Below are 22,273 nucleotides of genomic sequence, written 5' to 3' on the forward strand. Positions count from 1 at the left end.
ACATCAACAAACAGCAATTGTGCTCATCTGCATGTTGTATTTCAGTATGCATTTCTTTCTGGTGCAACTTTCATCACTCTTAGAGCTACTTTGACAAAAAGAAAGGAGAGGTGAGCTATTTGTTTTGTAGATATGCGACATTTAAATTGTGCTTTATTTACAAAGCAGATCTCCACTCAGTATGGTCATTCTCTTTATGCTATTTTGTGGTACTTTTTATATATATGTACTGTATATACTGTGTATTTATAAAGATACGAAGACTTTTAGCTAATATTCTTCGACCTTTTGGTGGGCTACTCAATAGTTGTCGGTAGCTCATTAACTACTGGTTGGAGACCCCTGCCCTAAAGGCTTCATTATGCTACAGCACCCCCAAACCCTCCGGTGGAGCTCGACGTGCACTTCCAAAAGAAAATCTAACCACGCATCAACAGCAACGTGGACAGCCAGCAGAGCTGTGATTGGTCAGCTTTTTTGGTACAGTGGAAACTTGGGTAGCGTATGCCCAGTTTGCATATTTTTTGCTTAACGAAGAAAACGGACATTGTGTTCTGCGTCCTTGTGGTTTATTAGAGCGATCCATCAGTGCTGTGTTGTATGTGTGTGTTATTGTATTTACTACTGCTACCAGTAGTAAGTGTTGTATACTCATGATGAAAATGTGTCCAGCTCCACTTGCCTCAGTATGTGTTCGCATGCCTGTACGAGCATATCAGGAACCCACACTAGACAAACTAACTTCGCCACGGTACACCGCGGACTTGTCTGCATGGTGGTGTTGCGTTTTCTTGTTCTTGCGGTTGGCGGGAGTCGAGTGGCAACCATCTTTGAGGCGCCTTACCGCAACTACCATATTGGAGTGTGGTCCAGAGTTACGAAAGTTATGGGCTCCATTTTGTGGCGGAAGCCGATATTATCCGGTCTTCAAAATTCAGCAGATCAGCAGCCGATCCCGATGCGATCTTCAGCATCGGGATAGGCTGCCCCAGTCGAAACCAATTGATACGGTTTTACAGAAAGTGAGAATTTTGCGTGAAATGAAAAATATGGTCATCTGAAAAATAGGTAGGTGTATGTCCTGAACGTGCTGAACAGTTTGATGGTGGAATGGCTTGTTTAATTGAGAAATCTGGACTTTGAAAGAAATCTTAGAAGAGAAAGTAGTGTGGTCCACATTCTTTTCAACGTGAAAAATTATAAGGTTGAAAATGCTGAATGAGTTGAATGTTTCCTACGATGGATTGGTTGGAATCAGTTGAGAAATTTGCGAATGGTGGAAGTTTGGAAAATGGCCCATTCATTTTCAATGGGAAAAATGGAAAATCTACGGATGTTTTGAAATACCTGAATAAATAACAAGCTGTTCCTGAATGAGCTGAACAATTTGATGTTGGGTTGGTTTGAATCGGTTGAAAAAATGGAGGCGTTAGAGCATAAAAGCCGCGGAATAAGAATATTAAGAATAAAAATAAATAGATCAAAGCACCTGGTTAGAATTTTATAAGTGTCCACACAATAAAAGCATTCAAAATGTGGTTATGCTGTTAAGGGATAGCGCATGGCCAGCCCTTGGGCTCTTACTTTTTTGGAACTTCATTATGTAGTTGAAATTTACAGCAGCTGTTTTCTAGAGCTGTGTGACACATTTCAAGTCAATCTGGTGTGTAGTTGTCAGAAAAATAATAGCACAGCAAACACTTGGATATTCTTTGCCATTTAACTATTTATGAACTCATTCAATCCCAGCCATTTTGCAAAAGACAACCCCTTCAGTGCCGGCCATTTTAGACGATTTTGTCTGCTCTTTCAAGGCAGACTCGGCTTTTGTCTTTCATCAAGGAAAGAAAGTTTGTTTCTATCTTTTTCCATTGTGTAGTAGTCAGCAGTAGTGCATAGTTACGTTTCTGAAAATATCAGGAGGAAAATAGCTCTTTGTGAAATGATGCATTTCAAGCATAGCTTTCACTTTGACAACATTGTTTTGCTTTTGTGACAGCTGAAATATCTATAAACAACTAATAAACACCACCAAAAGGGCTGTTTTACATCAAATAACAATTGATTTACAAATATAACACCATGAACTATTTACAATTTCCACATTTGAACTGAACTGTGTGTGCGCACACAAGATCCATGCCGAGCTCTGATCAAATGCACTTCTGCCACCTTGTGGCCGTTTTTGTGGCTTAAAGCTGCTCCAAAAGTGACATCTTTTAGTGTGCAGTTGCGTCATTACCTCTTTTTGCCTCTCGTGCAAGAAAAACGTAAAAGGTGTATAAATGCTAGGGGTGTAAAGGTTCACATGGATGTACTGTCTTGAACCGTTTTGGTTCTGCATGTTCGGTTCAGGCCACTTGCAGACTGCTTTGGTTACATTTTATTTTTCTCCTAAAATTAATTACTAGAGTGATCTCAGCGCTTCATGCGGGACTAAAGACCTGTGCAAGTTTCCGCGCGGACGCCTCTGAGTGTCACTACTCTGAGTGACTGGGGGGGAAGAACGCTAGTAGCTCGCAGGCGTGACAAATGGCATCATGGCAGATGCAAACGAGAATCCTGAGCTGGGAGACGCTCCATCTCACTACGGTCTCCTGTTTGGGAACACCTTGGCTTCCCTGTTAAAATTACAGATGGACAAAGGCAAGTGCATAAATCCAAAGTTGTGTGGACATTGTTCCATGGATATCGGGTATGCTGCGGGAAACACGTCTAACGTGTTAGCCACTTAAAGCAGCAGCATCCGGCAGTTAATGTTACATCTACAAGAAAGAAAACCAGCTTAGTGCAAACACGGATAACTTCAGCATATAAACAACCTCTAGCAAGCAGCTTGGACCGGGCCAAAGCAGTAACACATGGTGTTGGAGTTTTATAGCCACAACATTACGTCCATATTCAGTTGATGAGAGCGCTGGCTTTAAGTACAGTCATGGGAAACATGATTAGACCACCCTTGTTTTGGTTTCTTGTTCATTTTAATGCCTGATACAACTAAAGCTACCTTTGTTTGGACAAATATAACAATGACAACAAAAATAGCTTATAAGAACATAACTTGCATTGCTTGGCATTACAATGCTATAGCGATTCATGTAAGAACTTAAGTGATTTGGGTTATTATCAAGAAAACCATGGAAGCTGCTAGATATCAGCTCTTAAATTCAACTCTTATGAGCTATTTTTGTTATCATCATTCTATTTGTCCAAACAAAGGTACCTTTAGTGGTAGCAGGCATTAAAATAATCAATAAACTGAAGAAACAAGGCTGGTCTAATCATTTTTTCCATGACCGTTCTTGAACGTCGCTACGAAATACCATCACGTCCTCACTTTAGCCAGAAGGTTATAGCAGCACTTTATAAAAAGGCTAAAAGTGATGTCATCAACGAGCTATCACATGTGTTGGCTATTTTATCTTACGACAGATGGTTGGACTTCACGTGCAACAGAGAGCTATTTAACTGTAACCGTCCATTACATTTCGCCACAATGTTTAAATACAACTGTTTATTTTATTATTATTTTTCTATTTAAAAAAGCTCAGTCAATTTTTTTGAAATATCAACCAAATGGGTCGCTTTTATTTATTTTTAAAAAGTTCTGTTTGCATTTTTTTTTTTTTAAATAAAAGCATTTGAAGTCATTTTTTTCTTTTTTGTACCGAACCGAGCACTTCAAGAAACTGGACTGAACCGAAATGCAATTTTAGTGTTCCGTTGAATATATCTTTGGGGTCAGGTGTTCAGGTTTATGAAAACGTATAAATACGTCTGTCATTGAATGAGTTAAGCACATTAAAACCTAGCCAATGCAGTGTAAGGTGTGCGATTTATTGATTTTTGCTTCACCGCAAAGGACTGTCATCTAATTGTTGCCCAATTTTTGTCAAATTTGAACAGTACTGTGATAATATTTGTCAAAATCCAAACAGTCTTTTTACAAGTGGTCCACGTTGACAGCGTTCTGGGTTTCAGTGTTTGGTGCTTCTGTACGCACTGCCATAAATGATTGTACTGAAGAAAGAAAGAGAAAGAGTGAGTGCATGTGGCTGAGTCCTACATAGGCCGATTAGTACATTGGCGGACTGGTGTCGCGACACTGAGAGGAAGGACATAGTCACTTCTGGTCTTTTTAGGTAACTTCTTAACCAGCATTATGTCTTTCAAGGCAGTGAGGCAGACTCGTCTGGTGGCAGCATGGAAAAAACAAAGTGAAAGTGAAAATCAACATTTCAAATCAGCATGCCCGTTTCACGCTGCTGAAGCGCAGCCACCATCATGAAGGATAAAGATGGTGTCCTTGAGCATGTGGAAGGATCTTGTACTATAAATGACAATGATAATGTGGTGTCGTGGTCTCATTATTGAGACTTGTTGCTTTCATATGTGTATCCTTTTATTTATTTTTCAGTGTGGCCCTAATCTGAATTTTATTTGAAGAATATGCCGCAGGTCATTAAAGATCGTTGTGGTTGTCGTTGGGCTAAACACTATCAAGTTAAAGTGGCTGTTTTGTAGAGCAGTGTGAGAAATTGTAAGTTCTCTGCCTTATGGGGTGAAACTTTAAGAACAGCGCCACCATATGGTGGATTTGCCCAAAAAATAATGAGTAGAAGAGCTAGCTTACACAAACAGCAGGGTGTCCTAAGACTGTGAGAGCACAAGGGGCTTGTGGGTAATGGAGTCTTTTCCTTGAACTGGAGCTGTGTGGCTAACATGTTTGTGTGTCCTCACAGACTGAACGACGGCAGTCCTCCACGTTCCAACCTCCTGACAGCTCCGACCCCTTGACCTTCAACCCCATTCACCCACTCGCAGATGACCTCTGACCTTCACATGGATTGAGATGAGAGATAAAACAGATGACAGAAAGAGCTTGCAGTTTTTCTCTTTTTTTTTGCGTTTCAATTTGAGTCGCACTCTTTTATTTTTTTTGTGTTTATATGTATATCTTTGCTTTTTTTTATATTGAAAAAAATACGAATTGTCCTACGAAAAGTGCTGCTCTCCCGCCTCGGGCATCAAGTGAGCCGTCTTATTAGCAGGTGGTTGCACTTGTTCATACGGTGTTAAAAAGGGAGGCGTTACGGTACAGTCTTTTTATGTTTCAACCTAAAATATTCATTTTTATGCTGTTTTTTACCCCATCCATCCTTGTTATGGTACCGTGCAGTTATTACCTTGTGATAAAGATCTGTGTGTGTATACTGTATGTGTAAATATACAGTATATATATAGAATATATATCAAATCCCCTCAGATGCGCACGCATCACCGCACTCGTTCCCACATCCGGTACATACGTTCACTTGCACATATTTATTTGAAGTTTGCAAAGGTCCGGTACATTTCTTTCATGACCAGGAGATGCTAAGCTAATATGCATATGACTGATGACGCCCCCTCCCCCGCAAAACATATACCGAGTCGCGCAAACAAACGCAACATGTCTACACATCGCACGGACCCACTGGGCCCGTTTCGGACACACACACGCACGCACACACATGCCAGGGTGTTCGTCAGCAACTCTGAGTGACGTAAAGACGTTTCCAGTAACCTGAGCTGCAGCTGCAGGTGGACATACTTGCCCTGCTACACGCACGCACGCACGCACATGCAGCACCGGGCAGAACTCGCCGCCTCCTCGTTCTCGTAGGTTTGCGCACACTCGAGTCCATATTTAGCGTTCCCGCCGCAGCGCTCCTGTGACTGACCAGCTGTCCCCACGGCGAGAAGTGTACTTGAAAGCAACTCGACTGACACCTTTTCATCCCTCCTGCAGATCATTTCCCTTCATTTTGTGTGTGGACATATTTTTGCCAAGCAATCTGTTTGGACGTACAGTCCCAAAAGTACCTCCCCGTGTTTCCTTTTTTGAAAGCATGCCCCTTATTTATGAACTTTTTCTGTGTCGACACAGCGTCCAAAGTGTTATTTCATTATTTCAAACTGGGCCGGCTCAAATGTGTGTTTGGTTTAGCAAGCACTCACCTCACAGGTGTGCTGATGTTAAAAATCATGCATTAAAAAATGGAACGTTATTCAGGCAGCGAGGGACACCATTATGCAAGCGGCGCGTTTCCCTTTTCCCCCACCGCTTGTTTTACGCGCTCATTTTTTGTTGTTGAAAGCGCTTCAAGCGTAGTGATTTTTAAAAATGTTTAGGCATTTTGCAGTTATTTGTATAAAGAAGATTCATGTTTATTTTTTGTATCGATATTACAGTTAATTTGCTGCTGTGTAGTACTGTTTAAGTTGCCATCGGTGGTAACCATGGCGACAGAGGATGTTTAGCGAGGCTCCCATAAGACGACACACTTCCTGCTACCTTTGTTGTTTCCCCCACTTGAATGCTGTTGTTAATTAGCTTTACGGACAAGAGATCAATAAATAGTGTGGAGGTGTCTCTCCTTGGTATGTGCGACGTTTGTCCTCCGTTTTGGAGGGGGAGGGGGGGGGGGACAAAAACGGTAAAAAGTCGATGGATAAATCCTCATGTAAATAAGAAAAGTTGTGGCTTTTTTTCATATTTTGATTGCCGCCTCCCTGTTTTTATTTTCTTCGCTTCCTCATGGAGGGAATGCGATGTGTTGATAGGATGTCTCGGAGGCCATTTGAGCATCGGCATAGTGTTTATATTTATCAAAACTGTGCTTTCGATAGAGCTATTGCAATAAAAAGTGTTCATGTAACTGCACTCGTGTTTGTCTTTATACTGTACTGTGTGTGTGTGTGTGTGTGTGTACTGTATGTGTATACGTTAGGCCTGTCAAAAACAGCGCGTTAATGGCTAGACTCGTTTATTTCATTAAATTCCATTAAACTTTATAGCGTGATCAACCAGATATGCATCTCCACTCACAAACACGTCTCTAATCCACCGATCCTGGGAGCCACACTTCCTCATTGTCACTACACAACAGCGAGGTGCATTCAATGACACTCTGAAAATCGGAGTACGTCTTTATTATGCGCGCAAACAGAAAGACAAAGACAAATAGGAAGTGGATATTCTTATCTCTCATAAACGTAACTCTTACAGTGGAAGCACAATTTGCTGCATTTGGGTATGCTCGGAAATCCCAGAAAATATATAAACGTGAATTCAACTTAAATTACTTGGTGTCTTTGAACGCAACCCTTCATGACTCACAACGGTTAAAGTGTGATTCAAATGTGCGGTATCTTATAGCTTGAGTTACATTTTCAGTTCATTTGGAGCAGTTAATACATTACAAATACTATATATCATCCTGCCCTGTCATTTGTCTTTCTGTTCATAAAATACAGCAAAAATGGGCATGTTTCACACATACCGGCAAATGGTGATTAATCATGATTAATTAATTAGAAAACGGATTACTTTGATTACGATTTGCAATCATTTGACAGTCCTAGTATATGGAATATGTCTTATGTATGCTATATAGGCATTCGTAGGCATCTTGCCTGCAAAAACACACAAAATGATGCCGTGATTTAACTTTTGGATAAATCATTTTCCTTCATGAAAACACTGGCTTGGGTTAAGAAGAAGCATGATGCGTCTGATGTATGATGTTGGCTGATCAGCCCTTTTAATTAAAAAGGCTGAAAATACGATTATATATATTTTACAAGGGTCGGGGTTAGTTTTGTGTCAGCATTGCGTTATTTGTTATTACTATCAATATTTCAGCTTTTTATATTACACATTTCGCTCTCGTTTTTTAATTTTTGCAAAATTGTATTTGTATCATCTGTGATTGTCTGGCGACCAGGCCAGGGTGTACCCTACCTCTCGCCCAAAGTCAGCTGGGATAGACTCCAGCGTACCCCAGCGTACCCTAGTAAAGACAAGCGGCATAGAAAATGAATGAATGATTTCTATAATGTGCTGCGGGCTGCAGATGGTCCCTGGCCCACACTTTGGCCACCCCCTGCCTTAGGATGTAATCACTCAAGGTCAATCGTACGGTGCTTGGGCTCAATTCACACCTCAGGTCCGGCACGTTTGGCGAGTGCAGGGGTGTCCTTGCAGGGGTTCCAGCATGGGCCACATACTGACAAATGAACAGATGCAAGGGACATTTGATGTTTTGTAAAGCAACACATGAAGATATGCTAAGAACTTCTTATTTTTTAAACAGCATCTCAGCTTTGTGATGTCGGTGAAAAAGCCCATTAGTATCAACTTCACTCTTTGTTAAAAAATGTTATAAAAAGAGCATTTTCAAACTATTTCAACTTTTTCCTCATAATTAGGACTTTATTCCCATAATATTTTGACTTTATTCTTCGTAACAAAACTTTTTCCCCAATCTAATTAAAAAAAATGGAAACTTTATTTTGTTTTGTTTCATTATGACTTTGAAAAAAATAACATATTTTTGCTTGAACATTTCTACTCTATGTTACTAAAATAACATTTGTCATAATATTATTATAATAAATGACTATATAAAAACTATTAAACTATAAAATGACTACTTTTTCTCATTAGATTACAAGTTTTTCTCTTAATATTTTTTTAGGTTGTTAAATGATATCTTTAGAATGTGCCACAGGCCAATAGAAAATGGCACAACAGCAGGCCACATTGCAAAATTAATAATTGCAGTAAGACTGGCAGAGAAGTATGTTAGAGCGGTGCAGGACATGTATGAGGACTGGAAGACAGTGGTGAGGTGTGCTGTAGGTGTGACAGAGGAGTTCAAGGTGGAGGTGGGACTGCAACAGGGATCAACTCTGAGCCCCTTCTTGTTCGCTATGGTGATGGACAGACTGACAGACGAGGTTAGACAGGAATCTCCATGGACTATGATGTTTGCAGATGACATTGTGATCTGCAGTGAGAGCAGGGAACAGGTGGAGGAGAAGCTAGAGAGGTGGAGGTTTGCCCTGAGTGAGCTTACAGGGAGAAGAGATCAAGAAGAGCAGTGGAGTGTGTGGAAAAGAGGTGAAGAAGCGTGTACAGGCAGGATGGTACGGGTGGAGAAAAGTGTCAGGTGTGATGTGTGATAGAAGAGTTTCAGCTAAAATGAAAGGAAAGGTGTACAAAACTGTGGTGAGACCAGCGATGTTGTTTGGTCTAGAGACAGTGTCCATGAGGAAAAGACAGGAGACAGAGCTGGAGGTAGCAGAGATGAAGATGCTGAGGTTCTCTCTGGGAGTGACCAGGAAGGATAGGATCAGGAATGAGTACATCAGAGGGACAGCACATGTTAGAGGTTTTGGAGATAAAGTCAGAGAGGCCAGACTGAGATGGTTTGGACATGTCCAGAGGAGAGATAGGGAATATATACAGTAGGTAGAAGGATGCTGAGTTTGGAACTGCCAGGCAGGAGGCTTAGAGGAAGACCAAAGAGGAGGTTTATGGATGTAGTGAAAGAGGACATGAAGGTAGTTGGTGTGAGAGAAGAGGATGCAGAAGACAGGGTTAGATGGAGGCAATTGATTGGCTGTGGCGACCGCTGAAGGGAAAAGCCGAAAGGAAAAGAAGAAGAAGAAGTAAGACTGGAAATAATCCACAAAGTCAGTAACACAGTAAAATGGGAATGACGGGACCAGAAAACAGGCTGAAGCACTTTCCACCAGTAGGGGGAGCCCAATAGCAACAAAGCGAAAGGGCTTGAATAGTTTCTTGAAGTTACAGCATAATCAGGAGTAAATGTTTTTTCCAGACTATTCCTTTCCATTGATGTGTTTTTGTCGGGTCCTGTGACCGGGCCTCATTCCCCGTTCAGCGGAATTCGACAGACGACAGCGGCCTGTTTATCCAGCTCAGGTGACCCACCCAGCGACCCAAAGTCCAACTGTCAAAACAATCCCAAAGTCCACTTTGGTCATGCGAGCCGCTCGAAAGTCTTTGTGTCGCCACGCGGCGTGACCGTTTCTTCTTCTTTGGTCTTGGCAAAATAATAACGGCGGTTATCTGCAAGAGTGTTGCAAAGATTTTGCTCTCGGGTGTTTATGCGCTGCACGTTTCACCTGCAGAGTAAACGTCAAACAGTCACATGATGGAGATAAAACACCCTTCAAATATTTGTCAAATGTGAAATGTGTGCAGAAGACTTTTTGACACTCCTGCAAAGTCGGGTCCTTCCTGTGGACACCTTTTCCTGCTTGCAAAGATGCTGCCACCTGCTGGTCCTAATGAGCCTATCAGCCTACCCAAATACATCTTTTGAGGAAAAAAACAAGCAAAAAAACCTCCCTAAACAGAAAGAAAAATCTAGATTTACGTCTCATGTGGGTTATTAGTTTAATTGTGATATTTCTGGGGAAAAGTACCGATATTTCAGGTTCTTTGACCACTTTGGTCTTGTCCATGGTCAGGGGCGCCTAATAGGTGGGAAAAGTTAGGACTATTCCAAGGGCCCCTAACTGAAGGGGGCCCCAAAAAGCAACATAAACAGCTGCCCAGTGGGGCCCAGTGTGATTTTTCTGTCAGTGCCCGGTGGGGACTTTGAATGGAAGAATCCACATAAGATTCTGTGTACTTTCTTGCGGTGTAAGAATGTGCTTCACGGGCTTACGTTACTTATACTTATTTCCCTCAGGTTAATACAAATTCATGTTTCCTTCCTGTGACAACAACCCTACTAATGGATGTTCATAGCTTTGGAGTTTACAAAACAAGCAGGGGATCAAACAGCTATTTTCCCCGCTGTGGAGTTATGCTTCTTAGAGCAAATGATAATGTTTCCGAGGACAATAGCTTTGGTCATTGTGTTTATTTCAGTCTTCAGCTTATAACAACTTCTGGGTACCATAACATGGAAACAAAACAAATTTCAAAAATACATTTTTATCGCACCCCAGCTTGACAAAATTAGGACTCATGGAAGCAATTCTGCAAAAATAACAACACAGGAAGAACAATTGCCTGCCTTTCTCCCTACCACCCCAAGATGCTAAGTGTAAATCTGCATCAAGCGTGAACACTAAATTTGGAGGTTTTTGGTGCAAAAAGTGGATTTTGCGGACCAACACCTGGGAATGTTAAAAAAAGCAAAACACACCACAACAAGGAGCCAAGCTTTTAATTGAAATCCTCGCTTGCACAAACATGTGAAACGTTCCCCTCTCGATCATCAGACAATCTAGAAGCGACCCCCCACTTTAAATTCAGCTCGACAGTTATTAATAATTCTACAAATTGAATACAAAAGCTTTAAGTGATTTCATATCATACACACTTTGTTTCAGGGAGAATGGCTTTTGATGTGCTCAGTAGTTTTTGGTGAAATGCATGACCGTAAAAACACCCACTGTCAAATGCCTTTATATCCTTTTTTTTTTAAAGAAATATATATATATATATTTATTATATATAAAATACTGTTTTCATTCATAAAAGCCTTACTTTGTACAATATCTGTTTGTATGTGAGTGAGTGAAAGCAAACTAAACCTGCAAAATGCTTGGTGTCGAGTCAGGCCCCAATACGTTGAAAATAAAAGGTGTTTTACACAATATACACATTTTATTACTTACAAAAGAAAGAATGAGTTAGTGGGGCGGGCTGCAGCCGGGTTAGTACCACCACATGTCACGACGGACATAGAAATACAAGGGAAAGAAGGAAGGTACAATTGAAAAGTTGTCTAAATTTTAAAAAAAAAGGCCGTCAGTGCATCTCTCATCTTGGATGTCCCGAAGTCAAAAGTGCCGATTTGGTTACCATGGAGAGCATCCTTCACCCCTCCTTGTTGATAAAAAAATACGAAAATAAAAGCTCGTGTGTAGGAAAGGATGAGCGCATCTACAGGTATGTTGCGTGGCTAAAAGAGGGATGAAAAATGGCACCATTTTTTTCTGCTCTCGTTTTGAGGTACTTCTTAGGAAAAAACTAAGCAAAAAAAGGTTTATTTACGTCACTTTGTTATGTTTTTGAAGCTGTGTTGCACAGTAGCACCATTGTTTTTGTAGTACCATTGGAATTCCACCTCTGCCGCCACACCCACTGTCACCTTGATCCCCCCTGTTCCTCCCCCCCAACCAATCGTCAGCTGTCTCCACTAGTCCCTGCTCAGGTGCAGGTGGCGTGCTTGTCAGTTGCTGTGTGCCGTTACGTCCTCTTCATGCAGACCACACAGCGGCTGACGCGCGTCCGCAGGTTGCCCGCCTTCAGCGTCTCCGACTGGGGCTTACTGTAAGGATCAAGGTCAACGTGGTACTGTAAGTGTCAATGATTTTAGGGAGGCAAACCGACTTTAATCAAGAAAAACCTACAAATAGTACTACAAATAATACTGTGTGAATAATCACAAGTTGCGATCACCATAGGATAATTGTACCACGTTTGGCTAGAGGAGCACCCAAATAACGTACGGTGAGGGCTTTTACAGCCTAAAAACAAATATAATCATTGTAAAAAACATTACGTTGGCTACTTCGCCGATTTCACTTATTGCGGGCTAATTTGGGAACTTATCCCCCCACGACAAACGAGGAACACTAAATATCTTGATTACAATGACTATAAAGTTTTGGTACATGCCCAAACCTTTGCTTAGCGGCTAACAATAACAATCTGTGTGCACATTTGAATGCTGTAATTATGTCATTTTGTGAATGCAAAGACTCCAAATAACCCAAAAGTCAAACGTCAACTCCATTTGTGTGTGTAATAAAGACGTGTCGCTCAATTAATGCGATCGCTCCTCCCACTAGCGATAAATGACAGCCTTGCACAATAGAAACAATCAGACTGGAAATAATGCACAAAGTCAGAGAAATTGACGGAATCTAGCAGAACAGAAGTGATGTGAGAAGTAAACAAGTTGAAGCATGAATGCTTAGTGTGAGCACGGAAGAGGGTGGGGGCATTTGGTAGACACGCCCCTCAATGATACAATGTAGGCATATGCTACCTGTGAGTTTCTTGAAATGCAGCGTGTACCTGAACATGTCGCCTTCGTCCACGGTGGCCAGCCAGAAGCTGTAGGAGTTGCCGTAGTAGTTGCACGTCCCCCTGCCGTGGCACTCGATGAAGGGAGCGCTGCGGAACTCCTCCAGACAGGAGCCAGGGGAGGCCAGAGCCTGGCCGGAGCCTTCAGCGCCGGCGCTTGTGTGCTGCAAGGTGGCAGTAAGGAAGAGATGTTCATACACGGCACTCGATAGAAGTCCTTATGCACCTGACGTCGTACCATCATGAAGGAGTAGCCTATCCACAGAGCCTCCCAGTTGGCAGGGCAGTTGGGAATCTGGATGGTTTGACTGTGGACTGCGATCACCATGGCTGGGGCTTCACACACGGAGCAGCTGGATGCACAAAAACATACACAATGAGACACAAAAGCATCACTCATCACCGCTCACGTCCTGTCCAACCGTGTCCTACCGGCTGATGAAAGGCTTGATGCTCTCTCCAGTTATGGGCGCCATGGACATGGGCATGGGCTCGGGCGTGGATAGCCAGTAGGAGTAGTCATTACGGGAGGCGAAGTTACACACGTTGTTGATGTTGCAGAACATGAAGGGCATGGTGCTGAAGCGGCGTAAACAGCTGCCCGCCGTGCCTGGAGCACACAACAGAGAAAGATCAGACACGTGCAGCACTTCAGAAACGTCCTGGAGTGCAAATTCTTTACCAAGGTCCTGGCCGTGCGCTCTCTCGTTGCCCTGCACGTACAGTAGGGAGTAGCCGTCATATATCAGGTTGGTTCCGATGGGACAGCTCGGCACTTCCTGGATCTGGCTGTGTCGGGTGATGAGGAAGCCGTGGGCCGCCGACCCCGATCCCGGTATACCGGGAGGACCCTGTGGACCATCAGAACCAGGAGGACCCGGGTAGCCACGCTGACCTGGGATCAGAAGACACCATGAGCAGCTGTCACACTGTTTGACAAGCGACTTGCTATTGAGGCACGGTCAAAACTCACCAGGCTGACCGGCAGGCCCGTTGTCTCCCTTCCTTCCAGGAGGGCCACTGAAGCCAGGGGGACCCTCTGAACCGGGATCCCCTGCTTCACCTGGTGCACCTGAGACCCAAAAGAACAAAGTACTCTTATTATCGCCACATCCCTTTGGAATTTAAATGAAGATGTTTCCCAAACTAACCTGAAAGCCCCTCACGTCCAGGGGAGCCAGGTAGCCCCCGAGCACCAGGCTGGCCCGGACCACCAGGAGGTCCACGTTCTCCCTTTATGATGTTAGGGGGTGGAGGAACGCCGGGGTCACCAGGAGGGCCTGGAGCACAAAGAATATTAAAAAAAAAGCTTTAGAACGTTTTAGAACAGCATGTAACGCCCTACCTACAGGGGGAAGCATATTAGCAGAAGGTTGAGCCTTTAACATTATTGTGAGACTTTACCTGGAGGTCCAAAATCTCCAGGATCACCAGGAAGGCCAGAGGCGCCTGGAAGTCCTGGGTCTCCTTTGGATCCTGATGAAGAAACAAACATTTAGGACTTATCCTGATTTATCCAAGAGATCAGAAGAAGATCAGCACTTGAACATACCAGGGAATCCGGGAACGCCAGGCAGACCAATGTCGCCCTTCGGACCAGGAATACCCGGAGAACCACTTGGACCCTGGTGGGAGAGGTCCAAACATTTACATCATCAAGTAGTCAGTTGTTCTTTTTTGATTCCCTCCACTCTTACTGAGAATCCTGGAACGCCGGGGTCTCCTTTCTGTCCGGGGAAGCCTGGCTGACCAGGAGCACCGGGAATGCCTTTCTCTCCCCTCACGCCGCCACTTCCTGGGGGGCCACGAGGACCCTGCGGGCCAGGCGCACCTTCATATACAGATAGCAAAGGTCAGCGACAATGCAAGCCACTGCAGTTCTCCAGTCCCTGAGGGTACAAAATGCATTTAGGATCTCCTCCTAATGAGGGAACACACGCAGGGATCCATTTTTACAACAAACAACAACACAAAATGTTTAGTTTTGTGTATCCTTTTCAACATTCAACATCCCCAAATCCTCAAAACCTTCAAACCACTGGAGTCTAACCTGCAGGACCTAGGATTGCCAGAATTCCCGGATAAAGCGGTTGTGGGTTGATGGGAAACAAAAAAACAAAAGAAGAGGTTTAGACAGAAAACAAGTGTAAAGCTTGAACTTGAACATGTTTTAGGGTCAGTCTCCTGAAACGGGTACCAGAGAGGGTGCCTTCACTTCGATGGACATGACGCGCAGACTACAGTGATTTTGCTAGTTGGCCAGGAGTTTGCGTGTGTTGGCCGTTTGTTCTGCCTGGGTCACGTAAACTAAACTGATTTTAATATCAGACGTTTTATTGACACTCACATTTGAATCTGTGTGCGTCCGTGTGTTTGGTGGGGAAAACCGAGCTACCACTATAAACGCTTGCTTATACAGTAACTGTCTGTGAACTTTGCTTGACATAAAACATAGCAAACACGGTGTGGTATGTTGTCGCTAAATCTAGTTGTCTAAAGTATTGGAAAACAATAAGCGTACCAAACTGATTCATTGATGAGTGGCTTTTATGAAGCACTTGAGTGATGCTTTCATCAAAGGATGCAACATTGCACATCTCCAAGCTTACAAGTCACATGATGTGTTTTGGGCATGTACAGTACATCTGCTATTTTGACACTTTGTATTCATTTCTACCTGTAATGACCCCCAATCCCCCCCAATCATGTCGCGTGCGTAGTTCAAGTGTTTAAAGTGTCAACATGCTCCTACTTCAGTGCCCACAGTCAAATTTGCATCACGAAAGACATTGACGTACCAATTTAAACAATATCTATGATTTACATATTTCTTTTCAGTCAGCGTTTATGGTTACAATGCGTTTATGGTTTAGTTACAATGACTAAAACACAACTGTTAGAATAATAAAATCAGATGGTTATATTATTGTTTTCCATACTTTAGTCAACTAGTCAGAGTTCTGATCGCATGCAGACTTTTTTGCATGTAAGCTTGTTCAGAACTATTCCGTATTATACCTCTGCTTTTCATGGCCAGATTTGTGATCTCCTGTGGACATGATCTCACCAGAGACCGCAGCAGCTCAGTGAGCCCACCCATAAATGATTCACGGCTCCAGAAGATCAAGTAGAGGGATATTGTTTAGTATCGTGGTGTTATGAAGGACATGTGTGTTTGTATGTACATCAATGGGGAGAATTGGCACAGCATGTGTGCATGGATTGTAGTGGGCCAGTCTGAACCAAAAAGTCCAGGGCCAAATGTTTGTCCCAGTCCATCCCTTTATTAATGTATTCCCGTTTTGCAATTTGCAATTGTTACTAAACTGAATACTTGAATTCTGAATACTTTGCACTGATCTAGTTTGGTAGACACTAAATGCACTTGCTGGATTGCACAGTTTGTAATAAATAAATCAATAAATGCGCTTTACAATTTGAGACAAGTGTTTTTAATTATATGGGTTAAGTTTTGTAGCTTTATAAGCAAGGCTCCGCTGAATTTAATTATATCATCATATTGTCATACATCCCAAAAATATCGTGATACAAAATGTGTACGCGTCAGAAAAGGTAAACAGCGTGGTCTGTGAAGCACGGCCCTTCCGCTAGCTCTGTGTACATGCAAGAGACGTCATCATTGTGGAGCATGTTTGGAGGTTTAAAGCATTTATAGTGATAGATATAGATGATATAGCGATAGATATTAAAGTGATACTTTATAGGTTAGAAAATAACTTTCAATTTTGCTTGTTATGTCACACTTTTGGTACCCGCTTCAGGAGACTGACCCTGTAACAAATACGTAGATTCCCTCTATGATAGCGCCCAGCTTGCCTCCTTATCCTTCCTGTGCTGGAATATGCCAATGTGTTGCAGTGAGTTGGGAATATATTCATGATTTCTGGAGGCTACTGGAAACACCACGACAGAGTGAACAATTACTCCCAAAGATTAATTCAGGGGTGTCCAAACTTTTTCTACCGGGGGCCGCATACGAAAAAAATGGAAGGATGCGCTTTGATATTCTTTGCTGCGCTAAAACCAGTCCAGTGTCGGTCAATATGTGCTAAGCTATTTGAAGAACATGGCCCTCGGGGTGCACTTTGAACACCCTTGCATTAAGTAAAACTAGGGATGCACTGCATGCATTCTGTGGGTTGTTTTTGGAAACAGTGCCACCTATTGACTACACGCTGTGCTGTTGGTTATTGTAATGGCTGTCTTCTTTGCCAGTCGGCCAACGGCAGACAATGTTGACCAAGTCAGTGCATTCGACACATTGTGAATTAGTTGAGGTGACAAACTACAAAACGATGATTCCTTTTTCCAGGTGAGTTAGTGACACATCACAGTATCAGTATACGTGGATTTGATCAGATGACACCCCCACTGAACACCCCAAACATGTCTGAGAAGGTGCTTACTTGTTAAAGGTGCATGACTGTTACCATCAGTGTGCATGGAAAAGTGAGAATGGAGGGGTCGTTAGGGAGGACCACAATTGCAGAGAAAAAAAATGCAGTGATTTGCCAACTTCTCCTCTATCAGATCAAAGTGCAAAGTTAAAGTCCTGATAGTGGCTGTGAGGAGAAACGTGCAGTAAAATTCTGGACGCCGTCCATCTGACCTGAAGGACCTGCGGTGGGTGGCGGCGGTGGCGTTGTTGGCGAGCGTCATGGCGGGGATGTCACGCCACAGGAAATGGAGGCAAAATGTCACAGCAAAAACAAAAACACCCAAAAGAAATGCCTTGTAGCTAACATAAGAAATAGAGCATTCTGAAGTCACATCCACCATGCACTTTTTGGTGATGATTGGTGGAAGAAAACACGCTCAAGACAGCAAAGCCAGACGAAAACCTCAACACTCGAGCCAATTCATAACATCCAAAATCCTGTTCTCACTTGCAATAATTTCATCAGAAAATGAACTGCAAGCGACTAAGTTAAGCTCAGCGAGGTTGTCGCTTGGCGTCTGGCTCAGTTCAGCTGGATCCAATGCAACAGAAACAAAAAGTGGACACTATCACAAAGGACACAAAGACAAATGTGTGACTCTCGGAAGACAGACAGATCACAACCATCAAAGTGTGATAACAACTGTGACAACAAAAGTGATGGTAAACCCGTGCTCTTTGTCATACTGGTAAGGGGCATAGGTGACTGGACTGAAGATGGTGGATAGGTGAAAGAGCGTTCCATGCAAATCAATCACAAAAGCATCCACATTAAAGTGACAGTTTGCTGCAGGTTGTTGCCTGGTTTAGTAGAAATCCCAAGTAAATACTGTATGTACTAAAAGTATCTGACTAATTGAAACAAGTAAGAATGACATCTTTATCTTGATATTGTCAGCAGGCTCTCACAGCCAGACTCTTTACCAAAACCAGCCAGCAATTCCTGGTAGTTGAGCTAAGTGACCACATCTAAGATCCCTACCTGCTCTTCCTGGTGGTCCGGGGGGTCCAGTTAATCCTTTGGGGCCCTGTAGACCCAGACCTGCAGGTCCTGGAGGGCCGATAGTACCTGGAGAACCAGGAAGGCCTGGGAAGCCACTCTCTCCTTTTGAACCTGGGAAGCCGGGAGCGCCCACTGGGCCGGGCAGACCAGGGTCTCCCTTGGCACCTTTTATTAAAAAGGGAGAAGTGTATTAACATCATGTGTGTGTGTGTGTGTGTGTGTGTTAAAAAGTGTCAATAAACCTGGCGATCCTGGAAATCCTGCTGGTCCTGGTTCACCATAGCCTGGTAGTCCTGCAATTAAGATAGAAAAATGATCAATTATAAAAACAGCCTATCATTTTCAGCTAATGGATTCTGTTTAAGCGATGTAAACTTTTACCTGGCTCTCCCTTGACTCCAGCCGGCCCTGGGATCCCGTCCCGACCCGCTTGACCCTTCTCTCCCGGCAATCCAGGTGCTCCTGTTCGTCCAGGCTCTCCTGGTCTCCCAGGAGCTCCAGTCAAGCCAGGGGCACCGGGCCCACCATCAAGACCCTTTGGACCAGGAATACCAGGAGAACCTGGCAAGAGAGGAGAAGAGGACATTTTTTGAAATCATCATTGGATGGTATTTTTCTATTTGGGTCAAAACTGTACGCTCATTACCTTGAAATCCAGGGAGACCAGGGTCCCCTTTTCCACCTGGTGCTCCAGGTAATCCTGGTAGACCTGGTAATCCTGGAGTTCCTTTTTGTCCTGGGCCTCCTGGGAACCCTGGCTGTCCTGGTTCACCCTGCAAGAGGTCTCAGTTTCATTTCAGTTTGCAGATTTCAGTTTGTTTTTTGAAATCTGCCGAGTGTCCTGTTTGTCTGGTCTCTACCTTGACTCCAGATGGTCCCGGTGGTCCAACTCCAGCAGAACCTGGTTCACCTTTGGCTCCCCCGTAACCAGGGGCTCCGGGCTGTCCTGGAGATCCGGGGCGACCTGGCTGGCCTGGTAAACCCTTTTGCCCTGACGGTCCTGTGGAAATTATGACAGCACATGAAAAACCGTATTGTAGTATTTCAAGGGAAGTGCTCAGGGTTTTCAAACTCAACCTGGAAATCCCATTTCGCCCATGCTGCCTTTTGGTCCTGGACCTCCAGGACTACCAGGGCCTCCTGGGATGCCAGGATCTCCCTTTAGTCCTATCCACAACAGAAACACAATGTTTACACCAATGTTTGCTTTTATGCTCCAGTTTGTAGTTCATGCTCATGTTCATAAATCCATACCTGATGGTCCAGGAAGTCCTGGCCGTCCATCTGATCCTGGAAGTCCTGGGTCACCGGGAACACCAGGGACGCCCTTTTGACCTGGAAAACCTGGTGCACCTGTTGATAGAATAGAATAGAATAGAATAGACTTTATTGTTATGCATGGTTTGACACAACAACATTGTGGGAGTACTCCTCATTTATAAAATACAAAAACAGACAGTAAAAATACATTAGGAAATAACATACAAAAAATAAAGAAAACCACACATATATAAACAGACATACAAAACTAGTGCAACTATGGACATGGAAGCTCATTTCTGTATAGCTGTATAAAAATATACTGTATACGAGCTAGAAGGATCATAAAAAAATACAATGGAGCGAAATGATGTGTATGGAAAACACAGAGAGTCAAAGGCCCCTCTTAAGATCAGGTTCCATGCTCAGCATGCTCAAAGTCTTACCTGGTACACCTGGATCTCCTTTGTCACCTTTCGAGGATAGAGGTGGTGGACTGTATCCAGGAGGACCAATGTCACCCCTCTCTCCTTTTGGTCCAGGAGAGCCAGGAACGCCATCTCTGCCAGGGAATCCAGGCTCACCTGAAAAAAATTAATATTTACATGAATATACAAATATAATACACAGTACATATTACACACATTACAATATTACACACAATTTCAAATATAATATTTAGTCATATGACACATGAGCCCTCCATTTAGCTCCACGTAAATACCTTTCGGTCCAGAAGCACCGGGTCCCCCAGGGCCACCAGGTCCTCCAGACGGTCCGGGAGGTCCCACGGTACCCATATCTCCTTTGGGACCTCATACCAAAAAGGAAAAAAGGAAATAAAAATGTTCATGACTTCTATGAATAACCTCTACTTGCTTATCTTGTGACAACAGTATTATTACCTGGCAATCCAGGAAGGCCATCCCGTCCAGGCCCTCCGGGGGGTCCTGGGGGGCCAATTGATCCTGGGGAACCGGGGAAACCAGGACTTCCTCTGTCTCCCGGCAGACCTGGGATATCTAACCCTGGAGCCCCGGGGTCTCCCTTTGCTCCATTGGCTCCTGGGAATCCTGCAGGGGTGATAACACAAAGTTTGTATTACACATATGAACATGCGAAGACCAATGGCATAGCAGAGCAGTTCTGTGTTCTTCACCAGGTGGACCCATTGGGCCTGGGATGCCAGGGGGCCCTGGTGGGCCGAGTGAGCCACTTGTGGGGGTCCCTGGTGGGCCACGAGCACCGGGGAGACCAGGTGTTCCAGGTTCACCTTAAAATACAAGACAGCATACAAGACAATAAAGGTGAGTCGGGTGCATTTTGGTTTCTTAACTTATTTATAAGCGCATATTCAAAGAAACATGAACTGGACGTGCCTTTAGATCCTGGTGCACCATCAAATCCAGATCGGCCTGGTGAGCCAGGGCCACCAGGGAAACCAGAATCTCCTTTGGGGCCAGGTACACCTTTAGTTCCTGGTACGCCTGGTAAACCTGGAGGACCTGGGAGTCCAAAGCCAGGTTCACCCTGTCACAAACAGGCAAACAGAACCAAACAGAACATTCAGGGATGCAACTCATCTGTGGATTTCAAAACTGACAAGTTACAAATTATCTCTTTGTACCTTTGCCCCAGGAAATCCAGCTTGTCCGGGGAGGCCGTCTAATCCTGGTCGGCCAGGTCCTCCCGGAGCTCCTGGTTGGCCAGGAATACCAGGGAATCCTAAAAATGAAAAACAGATGGCAACGTTATTTTTTTCGACTGTGCACCAAGTACAAAGTAAAAGAAAAAACAATGTTCTCACCTTTAACTCCAGGGGGTCCTGGAAGTCCAATACCAGGCAGTCCAGGGTCACCCTTTGCGCCTGGTAATCCAGGGAAACCAGGCTGGCCAGGCTGACCTGGGTTACCTAAGGAATGCAGAATATTAATGAATGCTTCGTTTATGAAATGGAACTGTGAATAATGAGGTACTAACCTGGTGCACCAGGAAGCCCTGGTTCACCATCCTGACCTCGGGGACCTGGTAGGCCTTTTTCAGCCACCGTCAAGCCTGGCTCACCTTTAGCACCTGAGAGAACACAGGTAAAAGGCCAGAAGATTTGAAATAGAGTTTATTGAAGTACCAGCAAGTGAAAAGATCATCATACCAGGAACACCAGGAGCTCCAGGTCTTCCTGAAACACCCTGGATACCCTTTTCTCCAGGAGGTCCCTGAGGTCCAAAGCCAGGAGGTCCTGGGGGACCCCGGTCTCCTGGAATACCAGGAGCACCTGGTTCACCATTAGGACCTCGCTCTCCTTTCACCTGTATAGATCCCTGTCGAATGCAACAAAATGAGTATAGTTCATGAAGTGGATGCTGCCGAAATGATTGGCCCATCGCCACTGACTGAAGCTCCTTTGGGCCCCGGAAGACCAGGCTGCCCATCCCGACCAGGCCGACCATCTAATCCTGGAAGACCAGGCGCTCCAGGAAATCCAGTGTCACCCTTCTCACCCCTTCCACCAGGGACAGAGATGGCGTCGCCTGGGTCTCCCTTTTCTCCAGGGAATCCTGGAGGACCTTGAGAACCGGGAGTACCCTGAAAAACGGGTAGCAGTGACAGCAACCAGACGAACATGGACATGGACATATATTTAAAA

The 22,273-nt window shown here is 44.0% G+C and overlaps 2 protein-coding genes across 2 annotated transcripts in view; one reads left to right on the plus strand and one right to left on the minus strand.

Moving 5' to 3' along the window:
• Positions 1-6,452, plus strand: part of LOC129168205 (insulin receptor substrate 2-B) — a 21,924-nt gene extending 15,472 nt beyond the window's left edge. Inside the window, exon 2 of the mRNA XM_054753200.1 lies at positions 4,743-6,452. Coding sequence (XP_054609175.1) covers positions 4,743-4,747 — 5 coding nt within the window. The 3' untranslated portion in view covers positions 4,748-6,452. The remainder of the gene's footprint in view (positions 1-4,742) is intronic.
• A 4,245-nt stretch (positions 6,453-10,697) lies between these two features.
• Positions 10,698-22,273, minus strand: part of col4a5 (collagen, type IV, alpha 5 (Alport syndrome)) — a 36,345-nt gene continuing 24,769 nt past the window's right edge. Inside the window, exons 23-49 of the mRNA XM_054753199.1 lie at positions 22,021-22,212; positions 21,779-21,947; positions 21,607-21,699; positions 21,434-21,538; positions 21,254-21,351; positions 21,006-21,156; positions 20,786-20,899; positions 20,532-20,699; positions 20,351-20,440; positions 20,073-20,210; positions 19,621-19,719; positions 19,444-19,533; positions 19,227-19,366; positions 19,013-19,139; positions 18,748-18,927; positions 18,609-18,659; positions 18,346-18,531; positions 14,602-14,735; positions 14,457-14,529; positions 14,309-14,380; positions 14,056-14,184; positions 13,878-13,976; positions 13,587-13,799; positions 13,337-13,514; positions 13,143-13,257; positions 12,896-13,068; positions 10,698-12,143 (exon numbers count right to left, since the gene is read on the minus strand). Coding sequence (XP_054609174.1) covers positions 12,062-12,143; positions 12,896-13,068; positions 13,143-13,257; positions 13,337-13,514; positions 13,587-13,799; positions 13,878-13,976; positions 14,056-14,184; positions 14,309-14,380; positions 14,457-14,529; positions 14,602-14,735; positions 18,346-18,531; positions 18,609-18,659; positions 18,748-18,927; positions 19,013-19,139; positions 19,227-19,366; positions 19,444-19,533; positions 19,621-19,719; positions 20,073-20,210; positions 20,351-20,440; positions 20,532-20,699; positions 20,786-20,899; positions 21,006-21,156; positions 21,254-21,351; positions 21,434-21,538; positions 21,607-21,699; positions 21,779-21,947; positions 22,021-22,212 — 3,459 coding nt within the window. The 3' untranslated portion in view covers positions 10,698-12,061. The remainder of the gene's footprint in view (positions 12,144-12,895; positions 13,069-13,142; positions 13,258-13,336; positions 13,515-13,586; positions 13,800-13,877; positions 13,977-14,055; positions 14,185-14,308; positions 14,381-14,456; positions 14,530-14,601; positions 14,736-18,345; positions 18,532-18,608; positions 18,660-18,747; positions 18,928-19,012; positions 19,140-19,226; positions 19,367-19,443; positions 19,534-19,620; positions 19,720-20,072; positions 20,211-20,350; positions 20,441-20,531; positions 20,700-20,785; positions 20,900-21,005; positions 21,157-21,253; positions 21,352-21,433; positions 21,539-21,606; positions 21,700-21,778; positions 21,948-22,020; positions 22,213-22,273) is intronic.

This window comes from Dunckerocampus dactyliophorus, chromosome 15 (assembly GCF_027744805.1).
Source record: "Dunckerocampus dactyliophorus isolate RoL2022-P2 chromosome 15, RoL_Ddac_1.1, whole genome shotgun sequence".
NCBI classification, from domain to species: domain Eukaryota; kingdom Metazoa; phylum Chordata; class Actinopteri; order Syngnathiformes; family Syngnathidae; genus Dunckerocampus; species Dunckerocampus dactyliophorus.